The sequence below is a fragment of the Staurois parvus genome, unplaced genomic scaffold (genome assembly GCF_062004578.1).
Source record: "Staurois parvus isolate SC_StPar_1 unplaced genomic scaffold, SC_StPar_1.0 ptg000151l, whole genome shotgun sequence".
NCBI lineage: Eukaryota > Metazoa > Chordata > Amphibia > Anura > Ranidae > Staurois > Staurois parvus.
Window position 1 is genome coordinate 14,321,904 of NW_028317947.1, and position 21,664 is coordinate 14,343,567.

The 21,664-nt window shown below is 47.2% G+C and overlaps 1 protein-coding gene across 1 annotated transcript in view; it reads right to left on the minus strand.

The window, feature by feature from the left end:
* The window catches only part of LOC149464512 (beta-1,4 N-acetylgalactosaminyltransferase 2-like), a 72,302-nt gene that overhangs the window by 25,460 nt on the left and 25,178 nt on the right, over positions 1–21,664 (minus strand). Inside the window, exons 3-5 of the mRNA XM_089674733.1 lie at positions 6,041–6,147; positions 3,525–3,559; positions 1,339–1,528 (exon numbers count right to left, since the gene is read on the minus strand). Of these exons, the coding sequence (XP_089530859.1) occupies positions 1,339–1,528; positions 3,525–3,559; positions 6,041–6,147 (332 nt within the window). The remainder of the gene's footprint in view (positions 1–1,338; positions 1,529–3,524; positions 3,560–6,040; positions 6,148–21,664) is intronic.

Below are 21,664 nucleotides of genomic sequence, written 5' to 3' on the forward strand. Positions count from 1 at the left end.
GACTACTCTCTGCCTGCTCCTCCTGTTCCTACCTGCCCGATTGTTATTGACCCGGCCTGCCTGACGACGCTTGCATTGTATGTATTGTTATCTGTGGGTGGTTTGGTTTGGTTCATTTGCACTGTGTTATGTTTTAGTATTGCACTGCGTTTATGTATTGTTAGTGTTAATAAATTATATTGTTTATAACATATCTGAAGCCTGCGTTTCCCTGCATCAGTTCACATACCTCTGGTCATACCCGGGAGCCCTGACATAATCGTACCAATCACTCACTGTGTTCATTCATAATTGAAGCATAGTAAACTGTGTTTTCTATGAACACAAAGCCTCAGGGCGCTTCCCATTCAGTCACTGTCCAGTGCAGCTGAGGCTGTAGAAAGGAATGGAGGAATCTCTGTCCTCAATCCCTTTCTCTATCTCAAAAGCGAGACATCAGGGTCTGTTAAACCCCTGATATTTCTTCAAATCCCCCCAACGGGACTCCAAAAAACTTTTTTAAATAAAAAGAGTTAATTATGTGTGCACATGGGATCCACACTGGTGTCTGGTGGGGCCCGTCACTGGGAGATAGGTGGCAGATTCAAGCTGGACTGGTGGAACGGGATACTGCTCAGTGGTGTCTCCTTCAAAATGCTGTATCCTGAATAGGTATATGTATTGTGGGGCTGGGAGGCACTTGTATGACAGCTTCAGGTTATGATACAGAGATACCAGGGTGTACTGCTTGTTTGTAAGTTGGGGTACCGCCATAATGTTGGTGTCACATGAATACTGCCCCAACTGGTCTGGAGCATTAGTGAGCATGTGCACTGAAGAATCCAGAGGAAGGAGAAGAGTAAGAGAGAGTAGAAGGTCCCGTGGATAAATCGCCTCTTATAAATAACTAAAAAGATCATTGGTGTCAGTAGTTACTTATCTGAGAGGCAGAAATTGCTCATTGCTCAAGGAACCCTTAGCAACTTTTGGCGGAACCCTAGTCAACAAAGACTGGTCTATAATAACAACAATAGCCAATGTTTTTTTGGGGGAAGAAAAGCTCTCCCTTCTTCAGGGCTTTCTGGTATTAGAAGTTGTGTGGAATGTAGTATGAGTCCTAATAACTCATCTGTCCATCCAGAGAGTGTTGCCCATTGGTATTATGATGTATTATCAATAAAGTGATCAGTGTTCTCCCACCAGCTGGAGTTACCAGAACCTTTTTCCATTTGAAGCATTCCCCATCTTCATACAAAGTCAACCATAATAAGAAAGATGTTTTTGCTATACAGTGCAGACACTTTAAATGGTTCAGTCTTGTAAATGCATTTGCTTTCTAGCCTATATGCCTTTTCTTACCAATGTCCAGACTATCGATGCTGTATAGTGTACTTGTGTAAGTTGTATTCCCCAGAATTAAATTTAGCATATTGGTATCATGGGTAATAATGTCCAGATGTTTTGTTCCTCTGCCATTAATCTGAACCCCAGGAATCCCAGATGTATTAAACTGAATGTCAAAAGTTCCGAGAGATGCCTCAAGTGCCACCTGCAAGAACAGAATTCCAAAACCTAAGATTTAAAGATTTGTAGTGAATAATATACAGTATTTAATGGCATATGTAAATGCAACTGCAGGACATAATAATATTATCAATAATTTATCAGTTGTAGCAATATTGTATTATTTTCTTCTGCAACATAATGCAGTCCAATTATGCTAACTTTGTTGTGAAAGTTATGATTGTGATTACAGAGTAGGTGTGTTTAACTGCCATGGGCATAGGGTGCTGAAACAAGGAAAACATGTAAAGGGCACAGGCATTTCTGCATATAGGATATAAAGTCCAGATACTAGATATATATTGCATCTACTGTAAAGCCAAAACATTCTTTTTTTTGGAATAGGGTAAGGTATGGTTGAACCCCCTGTCAGGTTTTTACCCTTTATGTCCCAGAAAATAGTGAATAGTCAAATCTCCATTTCTATCAAGAGATATTATTGCCAAAAGGTCCAGATGGCAGACAGCAAGAGGAATCACAGTGAATGGTGGGGGTATTCAACAAACCTAGAAGTTCTGGAGATTTGACTTTTTACCCACTCTTTGATGAGGGAGTGCTAGGCATATTCTTTTACAGCAAGGTGGCAAAGAAGCTTTAAGCACAAATCTGAAGCCTAGCCTCACTAAACGAGGCCCAAGTTCTACATTCTTTTTGGGCCCACTCACACTACTGTGGTCCCTTGAGGTTTAGGCCCCATGTACACGGGACACTTCAGAAGGATTGAAACTGACTGTTGGAAAATGTAGGTTAAAAAACGTCTCTTTAGCTGCATTTGCATACCGCGTTTATGAGCATTTGCGTTTAGAAGCGTTTATTAAAGATAACCTCAGGAGACCTTCCAAAATGCCCAGAATGCACTGAAAAAACAGTAAAAAATTAACTATTTGAGACATTTTGAGAGAAATAGAGAGAGCAGAAGCAGAGAGAGCAGTATTTGTTGAGATGACCTGTCTTTTTTTTTTGTGCTGTTTGGATGTGTTCCAGCTCATTTCTGTGCAGAAATTATTGCAGCAGTGTCCAACATATTTTCTTTCATGCGAAACCTCAAAGTATGGTGTACCAGGTCCAAGTATGGTGTACACTTTGCATACATATTTCTAGATGAAAAAAGGCTCTAGACAGCATCTGGAAATGGAAGAGTTAAAAAATGTTTCCAAACGCAAACACATAAACGCGTTTACAAGTGTTTTGGCGTTTGAAGTGCTGATAAAATCTACTTCTGAATGCAAGTTTGATGCGTTAAAAAAAACAACTGAAAACTCAACTGCCTGTAAACGAAGATGTGTACATGGACACATAGGAAAACATTAGGGAGAGTTCAGGGGCTGCTAAAAAAAAACCCAGAAAAGCTCCTAAACGTGAGTTTATCAGCAGCAGTGTACATGGAGCCTTAGTAATGCACATTTTAACACGTGTTGGGTAAGGCAGTTTATTCACTATGAGTGGGCAGACAATGCACTGCAAAGGACAAAACATGCACATGACCCTTTTCAGCAATACAGTTCACCACAATGCATAGATTTCTGTGGTGTGTTGTTTGTTGGTTGGTACTGTCAGGGGCGGACTGACAACTCATGGGGCCACCGGGCAATAGGGGATCATGGGGCCCCTGTGCCATCATCCACACTCAAACCACACTCAAAAAAGCCTTTGAAAGGTACTAGGGGCATCTCATGGGACCCCCTACTGACCCTGGGCCCTCGGCAGTGCCCGAGTGCCCAAATGGTCAGTCCACCCCTGGGTACTGTACAGTGTGTTGTCGTACTATTTACAATGAATGTGTGGCACAAGTGTAATAGGGCCCTAAATGCAGTAATTTAGAATTTCATTACAATATGTTAATTATATGTGGCATAATATTTTAATAAATAACAAATAAAAAAAACCCAAGACCACTTTGGTTTCTTTTTTTTTTTACGTGAACGTGCGCTTTGTCCATGCAAATACATTCTAAAAGCTGTGTGTATACAAGTATACCGTACCTCATAGCGTTTCAGAGAGGCATGAATTTGTAAACCTGTAACAAAAACAAAATAAAAGGTTAAGCACGTAAAGCTCGATTCACAAAGCTGCAACACAAGCATAAAGATCTTGATTTTAGCCATGTGACTGCAATTTTCACTTAAATGTCATTGCCCTCTAATAAAAATAACTGTCACTCTTCTTGAAAATAAATATTGTTATCTTGGTGTGTTCACTTTATGAATTGAGCTTGTATGCACTAAAGGTTGTAATCAGTTTCCCTGGATTGGATTAAATCCAATCAGACAAAACATTACAACCAGCATCCCACCCCATTTAAAAATATAAAGTTTGCAGGGTCCCATTTTGTCACTGGGAGATAATGGAGGAATCTCTGTCCTCAATCCCTTTCTCTGTCTCAAAAGCGAGACATCAGGGTCTGTTTAACCCCTGATATTTCTTCAAATCCCCCCAACGGGACTCCAAAAAACGTTATTTAAATAAAAAGAGTTAATTATGTGTGCACATGGGATCCACACTGGTGTCTGGTGGGGCCCCGTTTTGTCACTGGGAGAGAGGTGGCAGATTCAAGCTGGACTGGTGGAACGGGACACTGCTCAGTGGTGTCTCCTTCAAAATGTTGTATCCTGAATAGGTATATGTATTGTGGGGCTGGGAGGCACTTGTATGACAGCTTCAGGTTATGATACAGAGATACCAGGGTGTACTGCTTGTTTCTAAGTTGGGGTACCACCATAATGTTGGTGTCACATGAATACTGCCCCAACTGGTCCGGGGCATTAGTGAGCATGTGCACTGGAGAATCCAGAGGAAGGAGAAGAGTAAGAGAGAGTAAAAGGCAGAAATTGCTCATTGCTCAAGGAACCCTTACCAATTTCTGGAGGAACGCTAGTCGAGAAAGACTGGTGTATAATAACAACAATAGCCAATGTTTTTTTGGGGGAAGAAAAGCTCTCCCTTCTTCAGGGATTTCTGGTATTAGAAGTTGTGTGGAATGTAGTATGAGTCCTAATAACTCATCTGTCCATCCAGAGAGTGTTGCCCATTGGTATTATGATGTACTATCAATAAAGTGATCAGTGTTCTCCCACCAGCTGGAGCTACCAGAACTTTTTTCCATTTGAAGCATTCCCCATCTTCTTACAAAGTCAACCATAACATAAAAGATGTTTTGGCTATACAGTGCAGACACTTTAAATGGTTCAGTCTTATAAATGCATCTGCTTTCTAGCCTATAGTCCTAATAACTCATCTGTCCATCCAGAGAGTGTTGCCCATTGGTATTATGATGTACTATCAATAAAGTGATCAGTGTTCTCCCACCAGCTGGTTAGCTTTCTGAAGGTGTCTGAAATCCGCTATGAAAGTCTGTCCATCAAAATGTATTTTTTAATTCACGGGAATGTAAATATGAAGGAGGTAGAAATGAATTATAAATGTTTGGCTAGATGGTATATCACACCGAATGTAGCACACAGGATAAGTGGGGATAATTCATCTTTATGTTGGCATGGATGTGGAGAAAGAGGCACACTGTTTCACTTGTGGTGGGAGTGTCATAAAATTCAGGAGTATTGGGGAGATATAGTATACATGTAATATAGGAAATAATGGAGGTTAATATCCCAAAGGAGCCAGAGATTTGTATTTTCTATGGGTTTGAGTACTCAGTAAAAAAATACAAAAAAACGGGATTGGTGTACTATTTGAATGCAGTGAAGAGTCTGATTCCTAAATATTGGAGGGAACAACAGGCACCGAGAGTAAAGGATTGGATAGAAAGAGTAGAGAAGACTTATAGACTGTAGGAACCATATGGATGAAGATAGAATGGAGATTTTCCATATAAGATGTGAAAAGTGGGAAAAATTTAAAAAGTCAAAAGTATACCTGGAATATGTGAAATAAGGAAAAGAAGACGGAAGATATTTGTAATATTAAAATGGTAGTATTCTTCGAATAAGATAAATAGAATAAACAGGAAAGAACACAGTCAGGGCCGGGTAGAAAGGGCTGAGGGGTTGGGGGGTATAGGGTTTGGGATAGGTAGGGTGGGTGGTGAAAGGGAGAGGAGAAAAAAAGGGATACCAAGAACAAAGTTAATACTTTGATATAACGCCAGATAAATATGAGTATTATATTTTCTGTTAGTATGTATTTATTGGCTTTTTTATATGTAAAATGGTATAATGAAAATTCATAATAAGACATTTAAATAAGAAAAAAAAGGAAAATCTGTCCATCAATTTAATTTTCTGTCTGTCTGTGCCTATTGCTTTCTGTCTGCAGTTGTCCATCATATCGCATGACATTTATTCTGTCTCTCACCATTAGTGAGTACAATTATCTGCGTTTACCCATTTCTGTGCATCCTTATACATTTATATGGTTACTGAACTTTTTTGGTAAATCTACGTAAATGTATGCCTTAAGATAAAGGTGTATTGCCCCATGTCATTATAAGAAATGAATGTCCTCAGTGGTTGGCATTTAGTCCGAAGAGATGTTGGCTTACCAGGTAATAGGATCGTGTTGAGTGGTAGGACTTGGACTCCATGAATGGGATATCTTAAAGGCGAGTTGGAAGGTGCCATTATTATGGGTATATTATTGGTCTGCTCCCTGGGAATGACATAAGCAGAAATAACATTATAATGAACCATTTAAATGCAGTTGAACCCAGTTGGTCTTGAGAGAGAAGAGAAAGGTTAGACCCTTTGTAAAAAATATTTCTTTGTCTGAACCAAACAAAAAATTTGGAGGGGATCGATAATTTTAATTTAAGTGAAATATAAAAAATATCAAACTCTTTATATGTAGATGAGGTAGGAGATGTGCTCAATATGCAGGGACATCGCACTTAGGGCTTTTATGCTTTTATTTAATGTATTTACTGACGTTTACTGTTCACTGGATACAAATGGAGCAAACAAGTTTAGGGGGAAAGGCACCCCCTTTATCGGGGCTGAAGTGGCAGATGAATGGACAACTGGCCTGGAATTGGAGGTGAGCAGTTACTGGAGCTCTTGTGAGGACAGTTTTGTCCTCCAAATTCTTTAAATAATATGCTTGGAGGATGCCCTCAGTCTGTCTGAAGTGGCACACTTGTACAATATACCACTACAACAAAAGTGACATTTACAAAGAAAAAAAAGTACACACACTGCGCTATGGACAGGGGTTGCCTTTGTAACGCAATTTTACATGTTGAGGGTTTTTGGTGGGTCCTGGGTGTCCTTGCGTCTATGGATCTACAGTAGGAGGTGCAAGATCTCTTAGGTCTCCTGCACACTGGATATTTCACTATCTCTCCTAAACATCTTTCCTCCTGACAAAAGCATTATATTTATGTGTTTATATGTTTTTATGTTATTATTATTGTCCAGGGGACAATCATTGGCTCCAAAACGGCATGAGGGTGTGCAAATCTATTCATGGCAGACTGTGAAATTAAATTTCTGTATGCACACTCTTTGTATTTCAGTATTGTATGGCTGAGATATATCGATGACATACTGTTTATTTAGCGGGGTCTGCAAGAGGCATTAGCCTAACTTCACTCTTAAGCTGGATATATACTAGTAGAATTTCATTGGACCTTCTTTTGTTGTAAGAACATTCATTCACTTTTTAATCATAGGTCAGGTCAAAACACATTCTTTTACAACTGCAGTGACATAAAAGATTAGAAAGGAGCGGGATACATTTCTCAAATGTACAAATTTCTAACAGTGTGTATGGTTTTTGCTTGGTAAAGTCCATATCAAAATTTAATGTTAAAGTAAATAAATTCTTGGAACTATTTTCGGAAGAAATTCAAATGCATTGAGAATTTTCATATGAATGTTCCTAAGAAGTTTTGAACAAGTTCCACATTCTGCTAGTGTATACTCAAGCTTTTCTTGAATTCCCACATGCCTACAATCTCTTCCACTCTGGATAGCAGCCAAGAGCAGGTACTTTTTCTTGATGTCGAAATTAGCCAACACACCTTCAATTTTTCACCCTGGATGGAAGTCAAGAGCAGGTACGTAGAAGAATGTAGAAATTACCCAAAACAATGGGTCCCTTTCATCTGACATTAGCACAAATGACATTTCTTCACTGGTTGCAAAACATTTAGCAGAAGCAAGCCACAATGCATCACAACTATGTTTCATAGAACAAATGGTGAAAACCAGTCGAGGTGGGAACCTCGAGCTGTAACAGCAATAGTTACATTGGATGTACAAACTGAACACCCTACACCCCTAAAGGCGTGAATATTGAGTGTGATTTCTCCAATTTCCTATAAATTGGGTCTGCTATATTTAGACTCTAAAAATAAATTATTACATCATGGCTACTGTTTTTAATTTGTCTGTTTCAACATCCCCTCTCTCCGGTGTTTTCACTATCTTACGTTCATTGGACATCATAATGAAGACTTGCATCTATTTTTTATTTTTTTTGCTGTAGCCTGAGGTGTCCAGAGCCCCATGTGCCTACACTAGATCAGTATGTTGGGTGGGTTGGCAGCACTAGAACACTGGCTGGTTTGGATGCACTGGAAGTGATTCCTCTGATATTATTTTTGGTCACACGGCATGTCAGATGGACCAGTGTTTTAAAAATGGTGATGCTGCTTAAACAGGTGCTTCTTGAGAAAGGCGTGTTTATGCACCCCAAAACGTTTGATCGGGGACTTCGTTTTCTTCTTGACATGATTGTAATGCCATTGGATATTTCCTTATACTTGTTATTATTTGCTCTTTTGTTTGTACATACTATATATAGATATATATACATGCATCTATACTCCACCTAAAATACAGCCATCTAATCACGGCCAATGTATAGTTGGGCGAGATAAGAAAATATTGTGTAAATACAAGAGGCAAGTGTAATCTTTCTTAAACCTTGATGTGCTTTATGTATTTCAGGTTCCAGTTGTAGTAATCCAGTGTGAAAATTCCCTGTGTTCAGCAAATTCCTGTATTTGTGATCCACAAGGATTCAGGATTAACATGTATAGCTAAGGGTATAGCCCGTCCTATTTGCCTGCAGAATTTCACGTGCGCTCTCCAGATAATGGACTTTTGCCTGTGGCTAATTATTTGCTGTTACTTGGAGACTGGTATACATTGTTATGTGTCCCTGATGGTGGACTTTTAAAGTGTTACTAAACCCTGGACTCTGCATTCACTATATCTGGTCTCCCCGGACCCTGCATTCACTATATCTGGTCTCCCCGGACCCTGCATTCACTATATCTGGTCTCCCCGGACCCTGCATTCACTATATCCGGTCTCCCTGGACCCTGCATTCACTATATCTGGTCTCCCTGGACCCTGCATTCACTATATCTGGTCTCCCCGGACCCTGCATTCATTATATCCTGTCTCCCTGGACCCTGCATTCACTATATCTGGTCTCCCCGGACCCTGCATTCACTATATCTGGTCTCCCCGGACCCTGCATTCACTATATCCGGTCTCCCCGGACCCTGCATTCAATATAGCTGGTCTCCCCGGACCCTGCATTCAATATATCCGCTCTCCCCGGACCCTGCATTCACTATATCCGCTCTCCCTGGACCCTGCATTCATTATATCCGGTCTCCCTGGACCCGGCATTCACTATATCTGGTCTCCCCGGACCCTGCATTCACTATATCCGGTCTCCCCGGACCCTGCATTCAATATAGCTGGTCTCCCCGGACCCTGCATTCAATATATCTGCTCTCCCCGGACCCTGCATTCACTATATCCGCTCTCCCCGGACCCTGCATTCATTATATCCGGTCTCCCTGGACCCGGCATTCACTATATCCGGTCTCCCAGGACCCTGCATTCACCATATCCGGTCTCCCACAGTACAGAGAACGTGGAAATGCAATTATTTTAGTAAATACAAATTGCCAAATACCTTTTCTCATCAGCAGTTAGAGCAGTCTTGTGACTTCAGCAGAGCACTGGTTAAAGCTTGTAGGAGGAGTTTTCTTTCTGCTCTAGGAGGATGGAAATCCCCTGACCTCTGTCTGGACAGTGCTGATTGGCCCTGTGCTAATCACATGCACTCTCTGAAGAAGAAAAAAAAAAAAAAAAAAAAAAAAAAACCTCTCTAGCAATACACACCAAACTGAGCATGAGCAGAAGGTCTACGGGTTCAATCTGTATCAGGTGGTCATTTCAACAAGAGGAGGGGCAGAGGATTAAGGTTCAGATCAAACAGCCTTTTTACACAATGCAGAGGATTAACCCCTTAGGTTCCACAGTGAGTATAACAAGCATGCTTTACTGCATATACAGACTGATTGTACTGTTGTGGGTTTAGTAACACTTTAAGCTCTTTCCCTCATGGTGATTAGTGCTCTTGCCAGTTACCTACATCTGAGATTCTGTTGTTCATCTTTGCCTGTTGCTGACTCAGGTTGCTTCTCATGTCTCCCACTGCCTGCCTCAACCTCTGCCTGGACACTGACTGTACTCTTATCTTCTGCTTTCCTCAACCTTTCCCTGGACAATGACTGTACTCTTGTCTTCTGCCTGCCTCAACCTCTGCCTGGACAATGACTGCACTCTTGTTCGCTGCCTGCCTCAACCTCTGCTTGGACACTGACTGTACTCTTGTCTTCTGCCTGCCTCAACCTCTGCCTGGACACTGACTGTACTCTTGTCTACTGCCTGCCTCAACCTCTGCTTGGACACTGACTGTACTCTTGTCTTCTGCCTGCCTCAACCTCTGCCTGCACACTGACTGTACTCTTGTCTTCTGCCTGCCTCAACCTCTGTTTGGACACTGACTGTACTCTTGTCTTCTGCCTGCCTCAACCTCTGCTTGGACACTGACTGTACTCTTGTCTTCTGCCTGCCTCAACCTCTGCCTGGACACTGACTGTACTCTTGTCTTCTTCCTGCCTCAACCTCTGTCTGGACACTGACTGTACTCTTGTCTTCTGCCTGCCTCAACCTCTGCTTGGACACTGACTGTACTCTTGTCTTCTGCCTGCCTCAACCTCTGCCTGCACACTGACTGTACTCTTGTCTTCTGCCTGCCTCAACCTCTGTTTGGACACTGACTGTACTCTTGTCTTCTGCCTGCCTCAACCTCTGCTTGGACACTGACTGTACTCTTGTCTTCTGCCTGCCTCAACCTCTGCCTGGACACTGACTGTACTCTTGTCTTTTTCCTGCCTCAACCTCTGTCTGGACACTGACTGTACTCTTGTCTTCTGCCTGCCTCAACCTCTGCTTGGACACTGACTGTACTCTTGTCTTCTGCCTGCCTCAACCTCTGCCTGGACACTGACTGTACTCTTGTCTTCTGCCTGCCTCAACCTCTGTCTGGACACTGACTACACTCTTTTCTGCTGCCTTCCTTGATCTCTGCCTGGACACCGAGTACTTTCTTGCCTGCTGCCTGCCTCAACCTCTGCCTGGACATTGACTACTCTCTTGCCTGCTGCCTGCTTTGACCTAAGCCTGAACTCTGATGTTCTGTTATTCCCACTCTGTCTCCACAGCATAGCCATCCTGTTTCTGCAACCCTTTGGTGAGACAATCCTGAGGGCCACAACCTGATGTCAACTTGCAGCAATGTAGTCTGGGGGCCACTAGGGTCACTGGTCTATTCCCCTCCCCCCACGTACTGATGAAGGGGGAGGCACTTCCCCTGAAACACATTATCTGTGAACTGTAAGCTTCTTAAATACAGTGGCAAACCTAGCGTGCCTCTATACCCACCAAAACGTGTCATGCGGGGCACCTTTTTCATTGGTTTCAGAAAGTCAGCAGTGACCTATGATCTTAAGAAGGTCTACCTACCTATCACACCTTTATTGCATACAAGTTCCCCCAGAAGGACAACTCACTCCACAGTGCTTCCAGCAATATTAAACCATCAACCGGTCCAGCACTATCTCACACACACCAAAATATTTCTTTGTGAAGTAGCCTAATTATGCACCCTGGATATTAGAGATTGGTTACATATCATGGCTTTAGATATCTTTCTTGAAACCCCTGTGCTTGACTGGGTTTCATCCTGGTGATATCGGGTTCCTTGCTCATTTTTTATGTTTCCTTAAGATTCCCCCAGGACTTATTTTTCTGGTATGTGGTACCGGGCATATTTGGTATGACCCAGGGGCGGACTGACCGTTTGGAAACTCGGGCGCTGCCCGAGGGCCCGGGGTCAGTAGGGGGCCCCATGACATGCCCCTGGTACCTTTTTCATAGGCTTTTTTGAGTTTGGGAAAGGACACAGGGGCCCCATGATCCCCTATTGCCCGGGGCCCCATGGGTTGTCAGTCCGCCCCTGGTATGACCATATACACTATATTGCCAAAAGTATTGGGCCAGCCCTCCACATCATGTGATTCAGGTGTTCCAATCCCCTCCATGGCCACAGGTGTATAAAATCATGACCTAGGCATGCAGACTGCTTCTACAAACATTGGTGAAAGAATGGGTCGCTCTCAGGAGCTCAGTGACACCAAGCGTGGTCCCGTGATACGTTGACACCTCTACTCCTATAATCTCCAGGTCCTGTGACAAGTGGCTGCCCTACTGCATTCTGAAAACAGGAGGTTGACCGTTCAGAATGGGTGCCATTCAGAGACTGCTTTTCAAAGCGCTCTCTGAATGGATGAGGTAAAAAAGGTGGAGCTGTGACATCACGCTCTCCACCTTGTCCAATCAGAGAACACTTTGCATTCATTCAGAAATTGCAAAACATTCTCTGAATGGTACCCATACCAAGTGAGCAACCTCCTGTGTTCAGAATGCAAAAGGCCAGCCACTCGACACAGGACCCAGAAGTAGAGATGAGCGAAGAAATGAAAAATTCGATTCGACTGATTCGGCGAATTCGTGGACAATATTCGATTCGAGTCGAATAAATTCGCTGTGAATTTAACTTAAAAAAGGGTGTTTCTAGGCTTCAGAGAGACTTAATATTAGTGCAGAACACTGTACCTTTAATTTAAATGCCCTTGGAGTCTGCTGGGGAAGAGAAATAATACTGTCTGTCAGTATGACATGCAGATGAGTGCCGTCGATCTTAGAATCACTGCACACTTCACTCCTTTGGCCAGTCACGGGGCCAAAACCAGTGTTTGGAGCCACAGTGTGGCGGTGGAGGCAGCAGCAATGGGAGGCCATACAGCAACCTATGACAAAATGGAAACCAGCAGGAGCGTGAGGAGACCTGAAAGTGGCACATGGCAGAGTGGGAGCAATGGGAGGCGGTACAGGGACCCAGGTCACACTGTGGGCCCAGCAGCAGCGTGACCAGGAGGTACGGGGGCCCATGGCCGATATGGGGCTTGGTGGCACCTATGGAAGGCCTGTAATCTGCCAGCAACCTATGACAAAATGGACAACCGCAGGAGTGTGAGGAGATTTCAAAGTGGCACATGGCAGAGTGGAAGCAATGGGAGGCCGTACAGGGACCCAGGTCACACTGTGGGCTCAGCAGCAGCGTGACCAGGAGGTACGGGGGCCCATGGTCGATATGGGGCCTGGCGGCACCTATGGAAGGCCGCTAATCTGCCAGCAACCTATGACAAAATGGAAAACCGCAGGAGTGTAAGGAGATTTCAAAGTGGCACATGGCAGAGTGGAAGCAATGGGAGGCCGTACAGGGACCCAGGTCACACTGTGGGACCAGCAGCAGCGTGACCAGGAGGTACGGGGGCCCATGGCCGATATGGGGCCTGGCGGCACCTATGGAAGGCCGCTAATCTGCCAGCAACCTATGACAAAATGGAAAACCGCAGGAGTGTAAGGAGACCTCAAAGTGGCACATGGCAGAGTGGAAGCAATGGGAGGCCGTACAGGGACCCAGGTCACACTGTGGGACCAGCAGCAGCGTGACCAGGAGGTACGGGGGCCCATGGCCGATATGGGGCCTGGCGTAACCTATGGAAGGCCGCTAATCTGCCAGCACCCTATGACAAAATGGAACCCTGGGCTGGGGCAGGCAGAACCGCCGTATCTTTATCACGTTTTTCACAGGCCACCGAATGGCGACGCTGCATATGCTGACGCAACGCTGTAGTCCCAACATGGGCCCCCTGGCCACGCTTGACTTTCTGGCCACATAGTCGACATACGGCTACGTTTACTTCCTCGGGCGGCTTGACGAAAACTTGCCACACCGCCGAGTAGGAAACTTTGCACCCGCTACTCCTCACTGGCTGACTGCTACTTCCTCCGTGCACACCGGCACCACTACTGGCTGTGGTGGTAGGCTGCAGTGGAGCTGCTGCTCTACTCCGTGGCCGTTTGCCTCCACTGACACAGCTGTGACCCTGCTGCCTCCTGGCAGCAGCAATGGGAGGCCGTACAGGGACCCAGGTCACACTGTGGGCCCAGCAGCAGCGTGACCAGGCGGTACGGGGGCCCATGGCCGATATGGGGCCTGGCGGCACCTATGGGAGGCCGCTAATCTGCCAGCAACCTATGACAAAATGGACAACCGCAGGAGTGTGAGGAGATTTCAAAGAGGTACATGGCAGAGTGGAAGCAATGGGAGGCCGTACAGGGACCCAGGTCACACTGTGGGACCAGCATCAGCGTGAACAGGCGGTACGGGGGCCCATGGCCGATTTGACCTCATTCATCCCATAGTCCTGCCGACTCACGAATAGCGTGGCCTCCTCAAAGGGCCTGAGCAAGCGCAGGTGTCACACATGAGCTGACAATGGCTGACATCTAAGTTACACAGGGAGTACCTTTATCCGCTTTTAACATCAGGAAATCTGTGATGGCCTTTAGCTGTTCGTAAAGGCGGTCTAACATATGTAGGGTTGAATTACACCTTGTTGCAACGTCACAGCATGAGGAGTCGGTACGGGGGCCCATGGCAGATTACATGTCTGGCAGCAGCAATGGGAGGCCCGTAATCTGCCAGCACCCTATGTCAAAAAATTCAACACACCAGCAGTGTGAGGAGACCTGAAAGTGGCACATGGCAGAGTGTGGCGATGGAGACAGCAGCAATGGGAGGCCGTACAGGGACCCATGAGAGACTCTGGACCTAGCAGCAGCATGAGGAGGCGGTATATAGGGGCCTATGGCAGATTAGGGGCCTGGCAGCAGCTATGGGAGGCCCGTAATCTGCCAGCACCCTATGTCAAAAAATTAAACACACCAGCAGTGTGAGGAGACCTGAAAGTGGCACATGGCAGAGTGTGGCGATGGAGACAGCAGCAATGGGAGGCCGTACAGGGACCCATGAGAGACTCTGGACCTAGCAGCAGCATGAGGAGGCGGTATATAGGGGCCTATGGCAGATTAGGGGCCTGGCAGCAGCTATGGGAGGCCCGTAATCTGCCTGCACCCTATGTCAAAAAATTTAACACACCAGCAGTGTGAAGAGACCTGAAAGTGGCACATGGCAGCAGAGTGTGGCGATGGAGACAGCAGCAATGGGAGGCCGTACAGGGACCCATGAGAGACTCTGGACTTGGCAGCAGCATGAGGAGGCGGTATATAGGGGCCTATGGCAGATTAGGGGCCTGGCAGCAGCTATGGGAGGCCCGTAATCTGCCTGCACCCTATGTCAAAAAATTTAACACACCAGCAGTGTGAAGAGACCTGAAAGTGGCACATGGCAGCAGAGTGTGGCGATGGAGACAGCAGCAATGGGAGGCCATACAGGGACCCATGAGAGACTCTGGACTTGGCAGCAGCATGAGGAGGCGGTATATAGGGGCCCATGGCAGATTAGGGGCCTGGCAGCAGCTATGTGAGGCCCGTTATCTTGCAGCACCCTATGTCAAAAAATTAAACACACCAGCAGTGTGAAGAGACCTGAAAGTGGCACATGGCAGCAGAGTGTGGCGATGGAGACAGCAGCAATGGGAGGCCGTACAGGGACCCATGAGAGACTCTAGACTTGGCAGCAGCATGAGGAGGCGGTATATAGGGGCCCATGGCAGATTAGGGGCCTGGCAGCAGCTATGTGAGGCCCGTAATCTGCCTGCACCCTATGTCAAAAAATTTAACACACCAGCAGTGTGAAGAGACCTGAAAGTGGCACATGGCAGCAGAGTGTGGCGATGGAGACAGCAGCAATGGGAGGCCGTACAGGGACCCATGAGAGACTGGACTTGGCAGCAGCATGAGGAGGCGGTATATAGGGGCCCATGGCAGATTAGGGGCCTGGCAGCAGCTATGTGAGGCCCGTTATCTTGCAGCACCCTATGTCAAAAAATTAAACACACCAGCAGTGTGAAGAGACCTGAAAGTGGCACATGGCAGCAGAGTGTGGCGATGGAGACAGCAGCAATGGGAGGCCGTACAGGGACCCATGAGAGACTCTAGACTTGGCAGCAGCATGAGGAGGCGGTATATAGGGGCCCATGGCAGATTAGGGGCCTGGCAGCAGCTATGTGAGGCCCGTAATCTGCCTGCACCCTATGTCAAAAAATTTAACACACCAGCAGTGTGAAGAGACCTGAAAGTGGCACATGGCAGCAGAGTGTGGCGATGGAGACAGCAGCAATGGGAGGCCGTACAGGGACCCATGAGAGACTCTGGACTTGGCAGCAGCATGAGGAGGCGGTATATAGGGGCCCATGGCAGATTAGGGGCCTGGCAGCAGCTATGTGAGGCCCGTAATCTGCCTGCACCCTATGTCAAAAAATTTAACACACCAGCAGTGTGAAGAGACCTGAAAGTGGCACATGGCAGCAGAGTGTGGCGATGGAGACAGCAGCAATGGGAGGCCGTACAGGGACCCATGAGAGACTCTGGACTTGGCAGCAGCATGAGGAGGCGGTATATAGGGGCCCATGGCAGATTAGGGGCCTGGCAGCAGCTATGTGAGGCCCGTTATCTTGCAGCACCCTATGTCAAAAAATTAAACACACCAGCAGTGTGAAGAGACCTGAAAGTGGCACATGGCAGCAGAGTGTGGCGATGGAGACAGCAGCAATGGGAGGCCGTACAGGGACCCATGAGAGACTCTAGACTTGGCAGCAGCATGAGGAGGCGGTATATAGGGGCCCATGGCAGATTAGGGGCCTGGCAGCAGCTATGTGAGGCCCGTAATCTGCCTGCACCCTATGTCAAAAAATTAAACACACCAGCAGTGTGAAGAGACCTGAAAGTGGCACATGGCAGCAGAGTGTGGCGATGGAGACAGCAGCAATGGGAGGCCGTACAGGGACCCATGAGAGACTCTGGACCTAGCAGCAGCATGAGGAGGCGGTATATAGGGGCCTATGGCAGATTAGGGGCCTGGCAGCAGCTATAGGAGGCCCGTAATCTGCCAGCACCCTATGTCAAAAAATTAAACACACCAGCAGTGTGAGGAGACCTGAAAGTGGCACATGTTTGAGGCATGATTCATGGCGGATTTAGTCAGTTGTGTCAGGAACTGGTGGTTTGAAATCCAGACTAATCCACGCCTGATTCATTTTCACAAACGTGAGTCTCTCCACACTTTGGGTGGACAGTCGTGTCCTCCGCGGAGTTACAATACCTCCTGCCGCACTAAACACGCGCTCCGATGCCACGCTACTGGCCGGGCATGACAGCCTTTCAAGGGCAAATTCAGCTAGTTGGGGCCAAAGGTCAAGTTTCGTTGCCCAGTAGTCAAGGGGATTGTCTACCTCGGTTGGCAGGGTGCTGTCCAAGTAGGCCCAAGCCTGTTGTTTGAGCTCCTGCTCCAGGTCCACCTGATGCTGCTGCTGCTGCTGCGGCTGGTTAGTAGTTTCCTCACTGCGCTGGTGAAGAAAGCTACTCATCATCGACTGCAGACTGAGGCAGCCGCTGCTGGTGGAGCTGCCACTGCTCCTACCACCCCACCCCTCCCCTGCTGCCATGCCAGCGGAACGCGAGCGCACAGGGCCCACAGTGTCTGAGGATGGACGTTGGCGCACAAAGGCAGAGACCAACTGACTACATAGGTGGTTTTTATAGTACGTAATTTTGGCCTCCCTCTCAGCAGGTGTGAAAAAGGCCACCATTTTGGACCGGTAGCGAGGGTCCAACAAGGTGGACAGCCAAAAGTCATCCCTCTGTCTGATGGTTATTATTCGGCTGTCGCTACGCAAGCAACCGAGCATGCTATGGGCCATTTGTGCCAAGGAATGCGAGGGACTCCCTGCCTCCATCTCCACAGCATACTGCCACGGTGCGTCTGGGTCCTCTGTCTCCTCCTCCTCCTCCTCTACCAGATGCTCCTGCTCCTCCACTCCTGTCCGCTGAGTGGAAAAACCACCCATTTCACTCAATAATTCCTGAGCACAAATGTCCTCCTCTACCTCCTCCTCTTCTTCCTGTCCTGCCCCCACAGGGGTCATGTGGCGTTGAGATCTGTGCGCCACGTCTACCGCACCCTGACCAGCCATTGTTAACAGCATTTGTTCCAGGACGTGCAACAGAGGAATGACGTCGTTCATCCCATAGTCCTGCCGACTCACGAATAGCGTGGCCTCCTCAAAGGGCCTGAGCAAGCGGCAGGTGTCACGCATGAGCTGCCAATGGCTGACATCTAAGTTACACAGGGGAGTACCTTTATCCGCTTGTAACATCAGGAAATCGGTGATGGCCTTTCGCTGCTCGTAAAGGCGGTCTAACATGTGTAGGGTTGAATTCCACCTTGTTGCAACGTCGCAGATCAGGCGATGCTGTGGAATTCCGTTCTGCCGCTGCAGCTCAATGAGGGTGTTCTTTGCGGTGTAGGAATGGCTGAAATGCATGCACAGTTTACGTGACATTTTAAGGATGTCTTGCAGTGGGATGGTGGATTTTAGGAACCGCTTGACAACCAGATTGAACACGTGAGCCATGCATGGCGCATGGCACAACCTTCCTTGACGCAGAGCAGACACCATGTTCTTTCCGTTGTCAGTCAACATGGTTCCGATTTTTAGTTTGCGCGGAGACAGCCATCTGTCGATTTCTCTGTTCATTACACTCAGCAGTTCCTCCCCTGTGTGACTACGTTCGCCAAGGCATACCAGGTGCAGCACAGCGTGACACCGTTGCGCCCTGCACATGTGATATGCCGGTCGGGTAATGGGACTTGGCACGGGGGTGGCGGCTGAGGACACGGCGGAAAAAGAGGTGGTAGAGGCGGACATGCTTGCTGGACCAAGGACGTGCAAACGTGGAGGCAAAAGCGTCGTGACCTGTCCAAGTTACTGGTGCGGCTGTGCCGGCACCACGTTCACCCAGTGGGCCGTAAATGACATGTACTGTCCCTGACCGTAGTTACAGCTCCACACGTCGGCGCTGCCGTGCACTTTGGCAGAGACCGACATGCTCAAAGACTGGCCCACCATCTCTTCTACATGTGAATGCAGGGCTGGCACTGCCTTTTGGGCAAAGAAATGACGGCTTGGCACTCTCCACCGCGGCGCGGCACAAGTCATCATTTCTCGGAAAGGTGCTGAGTCCACCAGTTGGAAAGGGAGGGACTGCAGCACCAGCAACTTGGACAGGAGGACGTTCAGCTTTTGCACCGTCGGGTGCGTGCTCGCAAACTGTTGTCTCTTGGATACGGATTCCAAGAAAGACTGTTGACGGAATCCGAGAAGAGGAGTAGCAGGAGAAGGAGCATCTGAACGAGCGGAAGATGCCAACGAGCGACAACTCCCCTCAGCAGAGGTGTTGGAGCCTTGACTGGCTGATAGAGGGCGATTGACGACGTCGGGTGACGGAGCAAGTAACGGAGCGGGTGATGGAGCGGGGGCTGGGGCAGGCAGAACCGCCGTATGTTTATCACGGTTTTCCCAGGCCACCGAATGGTGACGCTGCATATGCTGACGCAACGCTGTAGTCCCAACATGGGCCCCCTGGCCACGCTTGCATTTCTGGCCACATAGTCGACATACGGCTACGTTTACTTCCTCGGGCGGCTTGAGGAAAAATTGCCACACCACCGAGTAGGAAACTTTGCCCCCGCTACTCTTCACTGGCTGACTGCTACTTCCTCCGTGCGCACCGGCACCACTACTGGCCGTGGTGGTAGGCTGCAGTGGAGCTGGTGCTCTACTCCGTGGACGTTTGGCTCCACTGACACTGATGCGACCCTGCTGCTGTCTCCTGGGCAACCCACCGACTGTTTTGCTCGCTGCCAAGCTGCCACCCTCTTCTCCTGATGATGCGGAAGAAATTGCCTGATGACGACGAGGCTGCCAAGTGCGATCAACCTCCTCATCATCAAGTAGGGTCTCCGCCTCACTACTAGCCCCCTCGGCTGCGTCTGGGTCAGGAGACAGACCTGTCTCTAGACCGGCTACCGAGCCACTCTCCTCGCCAGTACTTGTTCGCTTGGCTGCTGAAAAGGCCGATGTCTCCCCCCGTTCCTGACCGCCCTTTGTTAGCTCTTCCTCACTGTACAGTGGGGCTGAGCCCACAGCATGCGATACTTCGCTTGGTGAGGGAACAGCAAAGGACAGGGGCAGGTAGAGGACACGTGATTTCAGTGGGCTTGCTCCCGGGCCATGCCAACTAACGGTTGTGTCTGACGTACCCACCGACCGTTGGCTGTAGGTGTCAGAGGTGACCTGGGAAGAGGAAGACGACCAAGCCAACCAATCAATGACGGCAGGGTTGTCGGTGGAGACACGACCGCTGGATGACACCGGGAGCACTGGCCTCTGGCTGCGAATACTGCTGCCTCGACCCCTTCCTCTGCTGCCACGTCTGCTCGCTCCTAAAACATTGCCTCCTCTGCCACTCCTCTGCATGTTGTCTGACATACTATTTAATTCAACGATTAGGTGTCCCTGAGTAACAATTCTCTGGCACTCAGTAACAATTCTGTCTGTCCCTGAGTATGAATTCTGTGGCCCTGAGTAACAATTCTGTGTCTGTGCGAGTAACAATTCTGTGTCTGTGCGAGTAACAATTCTGTGTCTGTGCAAGTAACAATTTTGTGTCTGTGCGAGTAACAATTCTCTGGCACTCAGTAACAATTCTGTCTGTCCCTGAGTAACAATTCTCTGGCACTCAGTAACAATTCTGTCTGTCCCTGAGTAACAATTCTCTGGCACTCAGTAACAATTCTGTCTGTCCCTGAGTATGAATTCTGTGGCCCTGAGTAACAATTCTGTGTCTGTGCGAGTAACAATTCTGTGTCTGTGCAAGTAACAATTTTGTGTCTGTGCGAGTAACAATTCTCTGGCACTCCGTAACAATTCTGTCTGTCCCTAAGTAACAATTCTCTGGCACTCAGTAACAATTCTGTCTGTCCCTGAGTATGAATTCTGTGGCCCTGAGTAACAATTTTGTGTCTGTGCGAGTAACAATTCTCTGGCACTCAGTAACAATTCTGTCTGTCCCTGAGTAACAATTCTCTGGCACTCAGTAACAATTCTGTCTGTCCCTGAGTAACAATTCTCTGGCACTCAGTAACAATTCTGTCTGTCCCTGAGTAACAATTCTCTGGCACTCAGTAACAATTCTGTGTCTGTGCGAGTAACAATTCTGTGTCTGTGCAAGTAACAATTTTGTGTCTGTGCGAGTAACAATTCTCTGGCACTCAGTAACAATTCTGTCTGTCCCTGAGTAACAATTCTCTGGCACTCAGTAACAATTCTGTCTGTCCCTGAGTAACAATTCTCTGGCACTCAGTAACAATTCTGTCTGTCCCTGAGTATGAATTCTGTGGCCCTGAGTAACAATTCTGTGTCTGTGCGAGTAACAATTCTGTGTCTGTGCAAGTAACAATTTTGTGTCTGTGCGAGTAACAATTCTCTGGCACTCCGTAACAATTCTGTCTGTCCCTGAGTAACAATTCTCTGGCACTCAGTAACAATTCTGTCTGTCCCTGAGTATGAATTCTGTGGCCCTGAGTAACAATTCTGTGTCTGTGCGAGTAACAATTCTGTGTCTGTGCAAGTAACAATTTTGTGTCTGTGCGAGTAACAATTCTCTGGCACTCAGTAACAATTCTGTCTGTCCCTGAGTAACAATTCTCTGGCACTCAGTAACAATTCTGTCTGTCCCTGAGTAACAATTCTCTGGCACTCAGTAACAATTCTGTCTGTCCCTGAGTAACAATTCTCTGGCACTCAGTAACAATTCTGTGTCTGTGCGAGTAACAATTCTGTGTCTGTGCAAGTAACAATTTTGTGTCTGTGCGAGTAACAATTCTCTGGCACTCAGTAACAATTCTGTCTGTCCCTGAGTAACAA